At 50.5% G+C, this 13,662-nt stretch overlaps 1 protein-coding gene across 1 annotated transcript in view; it reads right to left on the bottom strand.

The window, feature by feature from the left end:
- Positions 1 to 1,311: 1,311 nt before the first annotated feature.
- LOC118577177 (stimulated by retinoic acid gene 6 protein-like) overlaps positions 1,312 to 13,662 on the bottom strand; it is a 41,612-nt gene continuing 29,261 nt past the window's right edge. The window contains exons 11-18 of the mRNA XM_036177251.1: positions 11,608 to 11,683; positions 8,408 to 8,489; positions 8,161 to 8,209; positions 7,588 to 7,705; positions 6,172 to 6,291; positions 3,236 to 3,399; positions 2,056 to 2,202; positions 1,312 to 1,502 (exon numbers count right to left, since the gene is read on the bottom strand). Of these exons, the coding sequence (XP_036033144.1) occupies positions 1,354 to 1,502; positions 2,056 to 2,202; positions 3,236 to 3,399; positions 6,172 to 6,291; positions 7,588 to 7,705; positions 8,161 to 8,209; positions 8,408 to 8,489; positions 11,608 to 11,683 (905 nt within the window). The 3' untranslated portion in view covers positions 1,312 to 1,353. The remainder of the gene's footprint in view (positions 1,503 to 2,055; positions 2,203 to 3,235; positions 3,400 to 6,171; positions 6,292 to 7,587; positions 7,706 to 8,160; positions 8,210 to 8,407; positions 8,490 to 11,607; positions 11,684 to 13,662) is intronic.

Below are 13,662 nucleotides of genomic sequence, written 5' to 3'. Positions count from 1 at the left end.
TGAGTAATCAAAGTAACACTATGGAACACAGACACACAGGCTTGCACACGCACACTTGGATCTATGACATGTGATCTGCATTCGTGCCCTGTTACTGCAATAACAGGGATATTGAATTGAGATAGTGAATGTATGAAGAAAACAGGTTTATTGGGGCTGATATCTTTGGAGGCTGCAGTCTGTGATGGAGTGGCCCATTGAGTTTGGCTTCTAAAGAGAGTATCGTGGTAGGAATGCCTAGTGAGCAAAAATACTCATCCCATCAGCTAAGAAACAGAGACCTACCATATCCTTCAAGGTATGCCTCCAGTGACTTAAGGACCTCCTATTAAGCACCACTCCTCTGCATGGTGCTGTCCCAGGGGACCAAGGCCTTTGCAGGTACCTGGGCCTTTGGGAGTCTGTAGCACGAATCCTAATTGGTCTTAATAATAAAAACCTGGAATCAGACATCTGGGTAAATGCTGAAAGATCAGAGAGACAAAGGAACAAGCCACCACCACCTCTCACCTCATCAACTCCTCAGCTGAGAGCTCCTGTCTCTCCTCTGGCCTTATATTCCTGCCCAGCCAAAGCACTTCCTGTTTTAGTCTCCCTAGTGCTGGGATTAAAGGCATGTGCCACCACTGCCTGGCCTCTATGGCTAGCTAGTGGCTGGCTTTGCCCTCTGATCTTCAGGCAAGCTTTATCTGTTAGAGCATAGACAGAGTGTCACCACAGGGGACACTGCCTGCACTCAAACCATAGAGACAACCAAAGTCGGATCTCTCTGCCGTTGAGAGTTTAAAGTGACAGGCATAAGCTTAAAGGTGTCTGTGTGCTTTGAACAACTTTATTTTCATAATCCCCCGAGTGGGGGTGTTGCCCCCATTTTGTAGATACAGATAGCTATAAATAGAGAAAGACATTTAGCCAGAGGTAGAAAGTGATGTGTGTGTGCTCCATTTTATCAGCTTCTTCTAGAAGCAAACTGTCAAAGAGTCATTGTAGAGATTCAGCTAAAAGAGACAATCCCGCATGAGCACCAGCAGGACCAAGTGTACACAGCGCCCAGGTGCAAACGCTCTGAGACTTTGGGTCCTCACAGCACTTGTTCGGGTTCGGAAGGGACTATCAGCCATCAGACTTTATCTGTCCTGGGCCATTTTTGAGCGTGCAGATTTGGGTAAGTGCTGGGCTCTGTGTAGGGTCAATGCCCACACCTCACAGCCTGACACTTGGGTCTTTTGAATGAGCTTCACCGTCTTTCAGCACCTGCACCCAATGTGCTACATGGACACCATCATCAAATGCCTTGGGCCTCCTGTTCACACAGCAGATGGCCTGGCCTCAGAGCAGAAGTTGGTGGCCCAATCAGCAATCTGAGCAGGTCGGCAGAATCTGTGCAAACTCTGGGGAACCATGCCCTGATTTTGATTTTCTAAGCACAATGAGCCTGGGGTTGTTGATCAGTGTCTGTAGCAGAAGCCACCTCATCCGGGCTCTGGCTGAGACCCGGGGACCTAGGACAGAATCAGAGAGAGCAGGAGTGGGGGTGGGGTGCTGCCTCTGCTATTCCCAAGGACTTTTGTTACCTACAATGCAAAAGGTGTATAGGAGGCATTGGATCAGGACTGTTGGGGAACGAGAAGCAGAGAATATGAATTATCCCACAGACCTGTAGGATGTATTAGTGAAGATATCTGAGCCCTTAAGGGGCAGGAGGAACTCAGAGTACTTTCTATAAGCAATAGGGCAAAGTAATTAAAACTGAGCTCCATTTTTGAAATGGCATCTACCAGTAGCCCGAGATATATGCCAGCATCCCAAGACAATGAGATTCAGGTAGCTGTGCTAGCAGAACTGGGACTCAGTTCCGGAAGAGGCAGGTAAACTGATCTACAGGACAAGGCTATGCAGCTTGACTTATGGGAGCTGTGCCTCCTGAGCAGCCAGGCCTAAAGGGATGCAGAAGAGTGGGGAAATAAGGGGGTCGGGGCCCTAGGGGGTCCCAGGGGGCCCATGGGTACCCATTTTCCACTCTGAACTCAGTGCGGTTCACACAGGAGACACTACCTGCTGATTGGTTCAGGTACCAGTATTTCATGGTCTTCTGCAGCTTCCGATCCCTGTGGCTTGTGATCAGGATGTGGCAAAAGCTAACCAGCACAGGGTTGGTGTGATAATGGTCCACAAAGAGCATGCCAACCCACGCCTTGAAGCCTGAAACCCAGGTGAAAGCAGGTCAGGCTGGGCCACACCTCCCATCATCTCCCAGTTTGTACTTTTTATAATGCAATTGCTATTCTTTATTATTATTATTATTATTATTATTATTATTATTATTATTACTACTAATTAATTTTTGAAACAGTCTCCCTTATGTATCCCCAGCCTGGAAGTCACTGTGTAGACCAGGTTGGCCTTGAACTCACAGAGATAGATCTGTCCTGGCTAACTAGTCATTTTCCTTTGCCCTAGTGGTCTGAGTTCTTACAGTGAATCTACAGAGTCAGTGTGAAGATCTGGAAGGATTCTCGGACAGTATATTCAGCTTGCAGGGCCTGAGAGTGGTCGAGAGAAGGCAGAGAAGATGTCAGCACAGATCTTAAACAGCAGAGAGAATGATTGACCAGGCCCGGGGCTAGAAGCACTAATTTCACTTCCTCGGAATGGCTTTGTTTTTAGAGTATATTAAATCAGATACTTTCTTCACTAAATGTTCAAGTAATAACACTATTAATTCTGAGATGTGTTCTCGTCTCCAATCTATTTGGAAAGTTGGAGTCCTCCCATCCCACATCTCAATGGCCTGTGGAATGGGCAAGGTTAAAGAACCTTGAATTCCCTTCTGACCACCAGAATACACATTTGTTATGAGTGATCACATGTATACAGGAAAGAAGAGGTCTTGAAAGAGCCCTGAACCTGGGGCTCACGGATTAGGCTAGGCTGTCTGTCCAGTCAACCCTAAGGATTCTCCTGCTTCCACATCCCCAGTCCTGGGATCACAAGCAGATCACACCCTGCACATATTCTGGGGATCAAACTCAGGTCCTCAGGCTTACACACTAAGCCCTTTAATGACCGAGCCATCTCCCCAGCCCAGAACGCATGTTTCTATTACTTGGTTTTATGACCTCTACCAGAGGACAAGTTTGAAGCCTGTGAAGGTGTGAAACTCATATCCACCCAGCTTCCACAAAGGTGTGGGGCTACCTATTCCCCCAAGGAGGCCAGCAGGACTGCCACTCACCCATGTCTGCATCCTCATAGCCGCTCTGCATGATGGTCCTGTCAATGCGTGCAATCAGCCATGTGCCCAGGAGGCAGCTGATGAGCAGCCTGGAGAGGCAGGCGCCCAGGCCCAGGAGCACATTGTAGAAAAACAGGAAGTAGTTGAAGTTGTGGAATGCTCTCCTGCAAACGGAAGGAGGCAAGGGGCAGTCCCTCAGTCAGGCAAGGTGGCGACACAGCCTGCTCTGGCTTCATCCAGACCAGACATTAAACTCTGCAACACTGTTTCCTAAGCTATGATCTTCTGCTGGATCAAAGTGGAGCTGAGCACTCAGCTCCCAGTGCTGGAGGGATGTGGTGTCCCCCATGGGGGTGGGGAGCATGAGCACAGGGCAGGCTGAGTGCTACTTGCCTTCTGTGACCTCAGGATTCTTGCATGAGGCTTCCTGGAGCACAAATGCCACGGGGCTGCTGCTGGCTTAAGGGTTGCAACAATGTTTTCATTCTCCTTTGTCACTGCCTAGGAAAAGTCCCAAAGGACCACCTGACCACACGGTCCTGTCTCCGCAGGACCAAATTGCATCTCAATGTCAGAGAGCCCTCTGACAGAGGATGTTTGGGTCTTGTCACTCTGTGTCCCCAGTGTGTAAGGACACTGAAGGTGGACACCTGGGGATCTCACTGTTCTCCCAGCACATGCAGTTTGTGTCTTACTACTTATTATCTATGGTGTGCTAGCTGTCAGCCGAGGCAGTTCCTCTCCCCTCCTCCCTGCCTCTCCCTCCTCCCTGCCTCTCCTCCTTCCTGCCTCTCCCCTACTCCCTGCCTCTCCTCCTCCCTGCCTCTCCCCTCCTCCCTGCCTCTCCTCCTTCCTGCCTGACTCTCCCCTCCTCCCTGACTCTCCCCTCCTCCCTGACTCTCCCCTCCTCCCTGACTCTCCTCCTCCCTGCCTCTCCTCCTTCCTGACTCTCCCCTCCTCCCTGACTCTCCTCCTCCCTGACTCTCCTCCTTCCTGACTCTCCCCTCCTGACTCTCCCCTCCTCCCTGACTCTCCTCCTCCCTGCCTCTCCTCCCTGACTCTCCCCTCCTCCCTGACTCTCCTCCTCCCTGCCTCTCCTTCCTGACTCTCTCCTCCTCCCTGCCTCTCCTCCTTCCTGACTCTCCCCTCCTCCCTGACTCTCCCCTCCTCCCTGCCTCTCCCCTCCTCCCTGCCTCTCCCCTCCTGACTCTCCCCTCCTCCCTGACTCTCCCCTCCTCCCTGACTCTCCCCTCCTCCCTGCCTCTCCCCTCCTCCCTGACTCTCCTCTCCTCCCAGACTCTCCCCTCCTCCCTGACTCTCCCCTCCTCCCTGACTCTCCCCTCCTTCCTGACTCTCACCTCCTCCCTGCCTCTCCCCTCCTCCCTGCCTCTCCTCCTTCCTGACTCTCCCCTCCTCCCTGACTCTCCCCTCCTCCCTGACTCTCCCCTCCTCCCTGCCTCTCCCCTCCTCCCTGCCTCTCCCCTCCTCCCTGCCTCTCCCCTCCTCCCTGACTCTCCTCCTTCCTGACTCTCTCCTCCTCCCTGCCTCTCCCCTCCTCCCTGCCTCTCCCCTCCTCCCTGACTCTCCTCCTTCCTGACTCTCCCCTCCTCCCTGACTCTCCCCTCCTCCCTGACTCTCCCCTCCTTCCTGACTCTCACCTCCTCCCTGACTCTCCCCTCCTCCCTGACTCTCCCCTCCTCCCTGACTCTCCCCTCCTCCCTTACTCCCCTCCTCCCTGACTCTCCCCTCCTCCCTGACTCTCCCCTCCTCCCTGACTCTCCCCTCCTCCCTGACTCTCCTCCTCCCTGCCTCTCCCCTCCCTCCCTGACTCTCCCCTCCTCCCAGACTCTCCCTCCTCCCAGACTCTCCCTCCTCCCAGACTCTCCCTCCTCCCAGACTCTCCCCTCCTCCCTGACTCTCCCCTCCTCCCTGCCTCTCCCCTCCTCCCAGACTCTCCCCTCCTCCCAGACTCTCCCTCCTCCCTGACTCTCCCCTCCTCCCTGACTCTCCTCCTTCCTGACTCTCCTTTCCTCCCTGACTCTCCTTTCCTCCCTGACTCTCCTCTCCTCCCTGACTCTCCCCTCCTCCCTGCCTCTCCTCTCCTCCCAGACTCTCCCCTCCTCCCAGACTCTCCCTCCTCCCTGACTCTCCCCTCCTCCCTGACTCTCCTCCTTCCTGACTCTCCCCTCCTGACTCTCCCCTCCTCCCTGACTCTCCCTTCCTCCCTGACTCTCCCCTCCTCCCTGACTCTCCCTTCCTCCCTGACTCTCCCCTCCTCCCTGCCTCTCCCCTCCTGCCTCTCCCCTCCTCCCTGACTCTCCCCTCCTGCCTCTCCCCTCCTCTCTGACCCTGCCTTGCATCCCCTCCTCCTCTTTAGATCATTCAGGAGTCCATGGCCCTTACCCAGGTGCCAGCCCTCTCTGGTAATCTATGAAGCTCTCAGGTGGTGAGTAGGGCTATCTCTTTGTTGTCGGTGCTAAGGTTGCCTCAGTGAATGAATGAATGAATGAATGAATGAGGACTGCATGTACTGGGCTGTGCTGTCCATATTTTACGTTTCATCCTTAAAGAAATGCAAAATAGCTGACAAATGGGAAAGCTGAAGTTCACACATTTAGTGAGGACATACAATGTCACATGGCTCTTCCGCTACAGGAAAAGGCAACTCTGGATCCCAGGTCATGTGACCCCGGAGCCTCCCCCTGTGCACAGCACTGTAGCCACTCACAGGATTCAGAACCTTCCAGAAACTGCGCACCACTAGGTAGAAGGTGGAAGCAACAGTGGGTGCCTACATACCTCCCTCCTCCTCCTCCTCCTCCCCCTCCTCCTCCTCCTCCTCCTCCCTCACCTGTTGTGGAGAGCCAGTCCTACACACACCCCTCCTCCTCCTCCTCCTCCTCCTCCTCCTCCTCCTCCTCCTCCTCTGCCCTCACCTGTTGTGGAGAGCCAGGGGCTTCTGCTTGTCTGCCGTGCCCAGCTTGGGCTGTAGGAAGAATCTGCCAGCAATCCACACCTGCAGGATCATGAGGCCCACGACTATGGACAGGGTGAGGCTGAAACACAGGGCAGGTCCACCCTGGGGTGGTCTAGTCTACTGTTCCAGGCCCTTCTCTAATACACAGTGAGTGGGTAGAGGGAGAGAGACAGAGACAGAGAGACAGAGACACAGAGAAACATAGAGAAGACAGAAAACGAGACAGGGACAGAGAGACAGTGAGAGAGACAGGGAGACAGAGGGAGGGAGGGAGAGAGAAAGAGAAAGAAGAAACAGAAAGAGATAGAAACAGAAAGACAGAGAGACAGAGAAAGAGATAGAGGAGATAGAGATAGAGACACAGAGGATGAGAGAGAGACACACAGGAGGGAGGGAGAGACAGAGACACACAGGGTGTGAGAAAGAGACACAGAGATAGAGAGAGACACATGGAGAGGGAGGGAAGAGGAGAGAGAGAGAGAGAGAGAGAGAGAGAGAGAGAGAGAGAGCCCAGAAGAGCAGCTGCAGCACAAGCCTGAGCTTTGACCCCGCCCACGCCCATGCCTTTGGTGCACATGGGGGAGAAAAGACCCACAAAGGGGATGTGCCCTCCCCCTCCAGGGCCACATGCTGATTCTCCAGCTCCAGATCATAACCCATGGTTCCCCATTATGTCCCTTTTTGCTAAGGGTAGCAGTGGCGTGGCGTGGCAGTCTTCAGAACAACACAGCCAAGTACACACGACCCTTTCACGCTGAGAATGAAAGCAGAGAACGGGGTTGAGAGGTGGCCCGAGAGAGTGGACAGGCAAGGCACTGCAGGGCCCGGGAGGCTCTGGGCAAACATGGAGTCAAGCTGTTCAGAGCAGCAGTCCTCGAGGCTGCCACGTGCTGAAGTGACGTGGGCAGCAGTATGGCGTGGTGGCTGAAGGGAGCATGGGCTTCAGCCTGCCCTTCTCCCTGAACATGCTCCTAACTTTCCAGCACTTGTCTCTTGGTGGCATCAAGCTCCCAGAGCTGTTATGAAGAAGGGCATGGCAGGTGCTCCATCAGCCTGTCACTGTCTCCAGAGAGAGTGAGGCTCTGGGAAGGGGAGGAATTTTACCCCGGGCAACACAACACACCAGATAGCTTACCCATGGTTCCCGCTCCTTCCTTCCTGCTGTCCCGCCTCTTACTTAACCCCTACAACTCATTTCCTTGTGGGAAGATGGGATTCTATGCATCATACACGATTATGAAGGCCCCATGGAATGATGGGAGAGGAAGGCTATTGAAAACATAAGATTCCCTCCCTGTGAGGGTCATCAAAATAAGACCGTAGGCCCAGGGCTGGGTCCCCAGCATCAGTAAGAAGGCATCTACTCAGCACTTACACCCCAAGGCCCAGCCCTCGCAGCATCTCCAGACCTTGGTGGTGGAGGATGGGCAGCACCAGACTGTACATGAGCATCATACCACAGAGGCTCTGGACCACATGGATGATGAGGTAGCCTGGAGATGAAGCAGAGGGGATCACTAGGGGTCCCTCTTGGCCCATTTCCATACTCCTCCCTGCAGGCAGACCTGACCTATGTCCTCTTCCACCAGAGGCACTTGGCACATTTGCTGGCTCTGTTCCTTCTGCCTACCATGATTCCCCTATCTTCCTGATTGCCTGGCACTCTGCCAGATGCAGTTCAAAGGTCAGCTTCCCTAGAAACCCCCAGAGTCCTGAGCTAGTGCGAGGGCCATTTCCTCCCCCGTTCATTGATGCCCAGCAAAGGCAGCCAGTGAGATGAGGGCAGACAGGAGATAATGTATGGTGTTTCTCCACCATTCTCCAGATCCCTCAAAGTTAGAAGCTATGGCTGCCTCTTCAGCCTTTCCATGTCTCTCCTCACAGTTGGGGCTCTGCAGGTGCCCAGGAAACATGTGCTGGGCTCCCTGGGTCCTGGGGTGGCACTTACCCCAGAGGATGTAGGCTATTTGCCAGCCAGAGTACCTTGCAATGGCCACCTGAGAGTTAGAAGAAAAACAGGGGCCTCAGTAGGATGAGAGCTTCCTTCCCTCAAAGCCTTGTACCCAGGACCCCATATCTGATCTGAGGGTCACCCATAAACCAAAGCAAGTTCTTCACATGGCTGCATCTCAGGATGGAGGCTTTGGCGTCTCTGGGGTCCTGTCAGGTGTGGCTCAGGTCCCCTACAGACTCACCACACTAGCTGCTGAGGAGGGACTCTGGAACTTCTGAGGAAGGAAGTCCTTGTCTCCAGCCCACAGCCTCTTCATGTGCTTTCTGTGGAAGAGGAAAAGTAGGTGACGTCCATGATCATGGGCTTTCGGTAGCGTCAGAGCTCAATGGAAAGGCCCGTGGAGGCCTATGGCAGTGGGCGTCAACTGTAGCTCCTGGCAAAGTGTTGATTTCTCTTCAACACCCCCAAGGTTACAACAGTTCATAAAAATAAGACATACTGGCCAAGTCATAGCAGCAACTGAATCTGATAGATGAGATTGTATGGTTTTTTTTTTTTCATTCTGCTTTCTATACTTATTCTGTTATTGTGAATACATATTGCTTAATAATATTTTTTAAACAGTTAACACCAGAAAGTCAATTTTGTTGATAGCTTAACCTTATAGCAACCTAAAGAAAAATCAAGGATGGGCTAGATGGCTCAGCAGGTAAAAGTGCTTCCTGCAGAGCCTAGTACCAGAGTTCAACCCCAGGACCCACATGGGAGAGCCAACTCCCACAAGCTGTCCTCTGACCTCCACACATGCAATGGCACATGCACTCACACACACACATCAGACACACACCCACGCATACAATAATAATACATTTTTTTGTTGTATGTAGGGTTTTTGTTTGTTTTGAGACAGGGTTTCTACATAGCCCTAACTGTACTGTAACTCACTATGTGGACTAGAGTAGTCTAGAAATCACAGAGATCTGCTTAACTCTGCCTCCTGAGTCCTGGGATTAAAGGCGTGTGCCACCATGCCCAGCCCAATAATATATTTTTAAACAGAAATAATTTAAAGGGGCAACAACCCCTTATAGAATCTCGCCCCTACCACTCCATGTCCCGCATCCCTGTTCAGTTCCTGGCCTATATGTGAAGGCTGGGTTGGCAGTGTTCTGTTCCTAGGCACACTCCCATTTGTGGGATTCTTTCTTTCTTTTTCTGTCCTTCTTTCCTTCCTTCCTTCCTTCCTTCCTTCTTTCCTTCCTTCCTTCCTTCTTTCCTTCCTTCCTTCCTTCCTTTTTTCACTTTGTACTCAATCTCCAGTATTTTTCCTGGCTGAGTTTTACTTTTCATGATCACTAAATTAGAAATTCTTAAAATGACAGGAAAAAATGTAGCTCTTGACCCCCACTCCCAGGGAACTGAGCAGATTCTCTCCCACAGCCTTCCAGCCCTTACCCATCCCTTAGTCTCAGCCACCAGCATCTGAGGCACTCTCTCCCTGGAAACCCACTGCCATGCCAGCCAGGGAATCAGCCTCACAGCAGACCCAGTTTTCCTCCCTCCTGTGGATGCTGTCAGCCCTCTGTCCTTCTGTCCATCCCCATTCCTTCATGTCAGTCCCAATACTCAGAAACAAGTTTCTACTTGAAACCCTTAGTGGTCACACCTGGAAGGGACTCAGAAGCACTCCCTAACATGTAAGCCACGGCCATCACACTCTCCTAAGATCCAGAGAGGATGCAGAAACCAAGGAAGGGAAACCCACCTGACAAAGACAAGACCAGATATTAACACAGAATTACCATTATCTCAAACCCAGATGCCTGGATGCCAGCATAAACACACAACCAATAACTGTTGGGGAATATTATTAGACCTGATTGTCTAATAAAGAGCTGAATAGTCAATAGCAAGGCAGGAGAAAGAATAGGTGGGGCCGACAGGCAGAGAGAAGAAATAGAAGGAGGAATCTGGGAGAAGAAATATCAAGGAATGAGAGAGGAAGGAGGAGGACCTCAGGGGCCAGTCACTCAGCTACACAGCCAGCAACTGAGTAAGAAGGAAAGAAAAGGTATACAGGAATAGAGAAAGATAAAAGCCCCAAGGCAAAAGATAGATGTGGTAATTTAAAGTTATAAAAAACTGGCAAGAAATAAGCCAAGCTAAAGCCAGGCATTTATAAGTAAGAATAAGCCTCCATGTGGGATTTATTTGGGAGCTGGGTGGTGGGCCTCCCAAAGAGTAAAAGAAAATCCAACAACAAAATCCAACAACAAGTAACAGCCAGGACAGCATGTCTCCACTAGAGCCAGCAGCCCTCCTATGGTAGCCCTGAGAGATCCAATGTAGTTGAAGCACCAGACAAGGACTTCAAAGTGTCTATTATAAACATGATCAAGGACTTTAAGGAGAATATGAATAAATCCATTAATGAAATTCATGAAAAACCAAACAAATAGTGGAATGAAATGAAAGAAACGGTTTAAGACATGAAAGTGAAGACAGAATCAATAAAGAAAACCCAAACTGATAGAAAACTGGAAATAAAAAAATGTAGGAACTCAAACAGGAACCTCAGAGGCAAGCTTCTCCGAAAGAATACAAGAGATGGGAGAGAGACTCTCAGGCACTGAACACAAAATAGAAAAAATTGATACCTTGGGTCAAAGAAAAATGTTAAATCTAAAAAATCCCAGGCACAAAACATCCAGGAAATCTGGGACACGATGAAAAGATCAAATCTACAAATAATAGGAACAGAGGAAGAAGAAACCCATGCCAAAGTCATAGAGAATATTTTCAACAAAAATTCATAAAAGAAAATTTCCCTTATCTAAATAAAAGTGCCTATCAAGATACAAGAAGTATACAGAGACAGAGACAGAGACACCCAGAGAGACACAGAGAGTGAGCATGAGCATGTGCCCTCTTCCTACATTGCTGTTCTTGAGGTAGATGCTCCCAGGCCTCTTGACCCGACTCTGATGATTCCTTGAGCTGAAAGTACCTGCTGAGAGCCTGGTGTTATCAGCCCTTAACAGTGGAACAGATCTGACACACAACAATGAGAATGCACAAGAAACATGCAGGTCTCTGGGTATCAGGAGGACCTGCTCCTCTGCTCCAGTGCTCGGACACGTCATTTAATCTTATTGAGTCTCAGCTTCATCAACTGTAAACGTTGAGAGGAAAATACTCAGCTCCCAAGGTTGGGGTGAAGTTGGGATGAGGACTCTAAGTATAATGGTAGATCGTTGTAGATGTCCAGCCTGATAAACTTATATTCTTCCCAACAAAAGGTGCATTGGACCATCCCTGGCCCTTGTATTCACTCCCTAGTATCACACTGAGCCATGCAGGTACTGGTCGGGAATTCTGGGTAAAGAATGTCATGTATACTTTTGGCTGAAGTCACACAGATGACTCCTGGAATTTTCTTACCTGTAACAGGCCAAAATGTGGAAGAGGTAGCTGATGCACGTGAGGGAGGCAGGGAAGACAGTCACCACCCAGGCTCCTGAAATATGAAGGGTAACATGAGAGGGCTTGGAAAACACACCTGCAGTGTGCAGAGAGCAGATCCTCATCAGAAAGGTGTAGGCAAACCCATTACACTCTCCTTCACTTCGTTCTCTGTGGGCGAGCCTGTGCTTGGTTTAGCCACACATCCCCAGGATAGTTGATTGCCTGCGTGGTCTTCTGAAACCTTTGATACTAATATATTCCAACTACATTCAACTAAGGTTGGGAGAAGTATGTGTTGTTCTCCTATCAACAGTAGGCCCTATCCAGGAAAACGCAGTATAGCTGACTTCTAACTGCAACTTTTGGGGAGTGGATAGGGTGGGAGTACACTGGTCACAAGTATAGCTGGGATCAACAGGTTGTAGCATCCACCTTCCATCAGGTTTTGTTATTTAGGCTCTGTTTCGGTTACTTTTTTGGCTGCTGTAACAAAATACCCTGGCAAATGCTGTTTAAGGAAGGGAGGGTTTTTCCTGGTCCACAGTTCTAAGGGACAGTCAGGGTGGGGAAGTTACAGTAGCGGGAGCTTGAGGCAGCTGGCTTTTGCAGCCAGGAAGCAGAGGGGGAGAGTGGCCCCTGAGGGCACCAGGCACATACAGTACACATGTACCTAAAGTAATAATGAATCAATCTTTTTCTTAAAAAAAAAAAATGGGTACTACTAAAATGTAAGTATAATGTGCTCTTTGAGTGTGGAGCTCAAGGGCTCACCGTACTGAACCTAAATCTGCATTAAAGATTCATTCACAGGCCACAGTAAAACAGGGCAATATGGAAGGATCGGCTGTTGCCTGAGTGTTCACTTCTAAGGTGACTTTCTGTGACCCCAGAGCTATAAGAAAGTAATTCACACCGAAGATGGCCCCTTCTGGCTTTGATGGTCTCCCAGCTCATTAGTCTTAATGGGAAGAAAATCACTTGCAACAGGTGTCTCATGACTTAAGGGAGTGTGGTGTTGGAATGAGAAAGTCCCTATAGGGTCAGAAGTTAGAAGACTTGGGTCCCCAGTTGGTGGCGCTGTTCGGGAAAGGTTAGGAGAAGAGCCCTTGTTGGAGGCGGGTCCCTGAAGGCCAACTTTTTTAAAGGCTCCTGTTTGTGATTCAAGATGGGAACTCTCAACTTCTCGGTTCTGCTCCGGCTGCCATTCCTGCTTGATGCCTTCCCGCCACAATGGACTCTTACCTTCTAGAACCATAAGCCCAATGAAGCCCCCTACTAGTTGCCTTGGTCATGGTGTTTTATCACTTTGATAGAAAAGGAACTAACACAGGGATATTTGGTGGGTTAGGATCATAAAACATCAGCACCATAAAATCTTTTGGAAACCATTATACTGGCTGTCTGTCTAAGACCTATTTTACTGATGAGACCAAGCTGCATGTGTGCATGTGTGAGTGAGCAAGCGAGCAGGAATTGGTTGCATGGACATGTGCATATGTAGGGGAGGGCAGAGATCAACCATGAGGATTGCTCCTCGGGAATCACCCACATTGGTTTTATTGTTACTGTCTGAGGCAGGATCTCTCACGGGGACCCAGGGCTTGGGCTGGCTGACCAGCAAGCCCCAGAGATCTCCCTGTCTCCATGTCCCAAGGCCTAGCACATTCCATCATATCCATTTTTTGTGTGGGAACTCTGATTGTCCTGCTTGTGCAGTAAGCACACTGCTCACTGTGGTGGCTGGAAAAAGAATGGCCCCCATAGGCTCCTAGGTTTGAATGCTTAGTCATCAGGGACTGGCACTACTTGGGAGGGATTAGGAGTTGTGACCTTGGAGTAGACAAGGCCTTGTTGGAGGAAGTGTGTCACTGTGGAGGTGGGCTTTGAGGCTTCAAAAGCCCAACCCAGGCCCAGTAGCTCTCTCTTCCTGCTGCCTGTGGATCCAGATGTAGAACTTTCAGCTACTTCTCTGTGAGAATATGGAAGAGACAGATAGAAACACAGGATAGCCTGGGGGGGTCTGGGTCAAAA

The sequence above is a fragment of the Onychomys torridus genome, chromosome 2 (genome assembly GCF_903995425.1).
Source record: "Onychomys torridus chromosome 2, mOncTor1.1, whole genome shotgun sequence".
NCBI classification, from domain to species: Eukaryota; Metazoa; Chordata; class Mammalia; order Rodentia; family Cricetidae; genus Onychomys; species Onychomys torridus.
The sequence above is the reverse complement of the archived record's forward strand: the minus strand, read 5'-3'. Positions and strand labels throughout refer to the sequence as shown.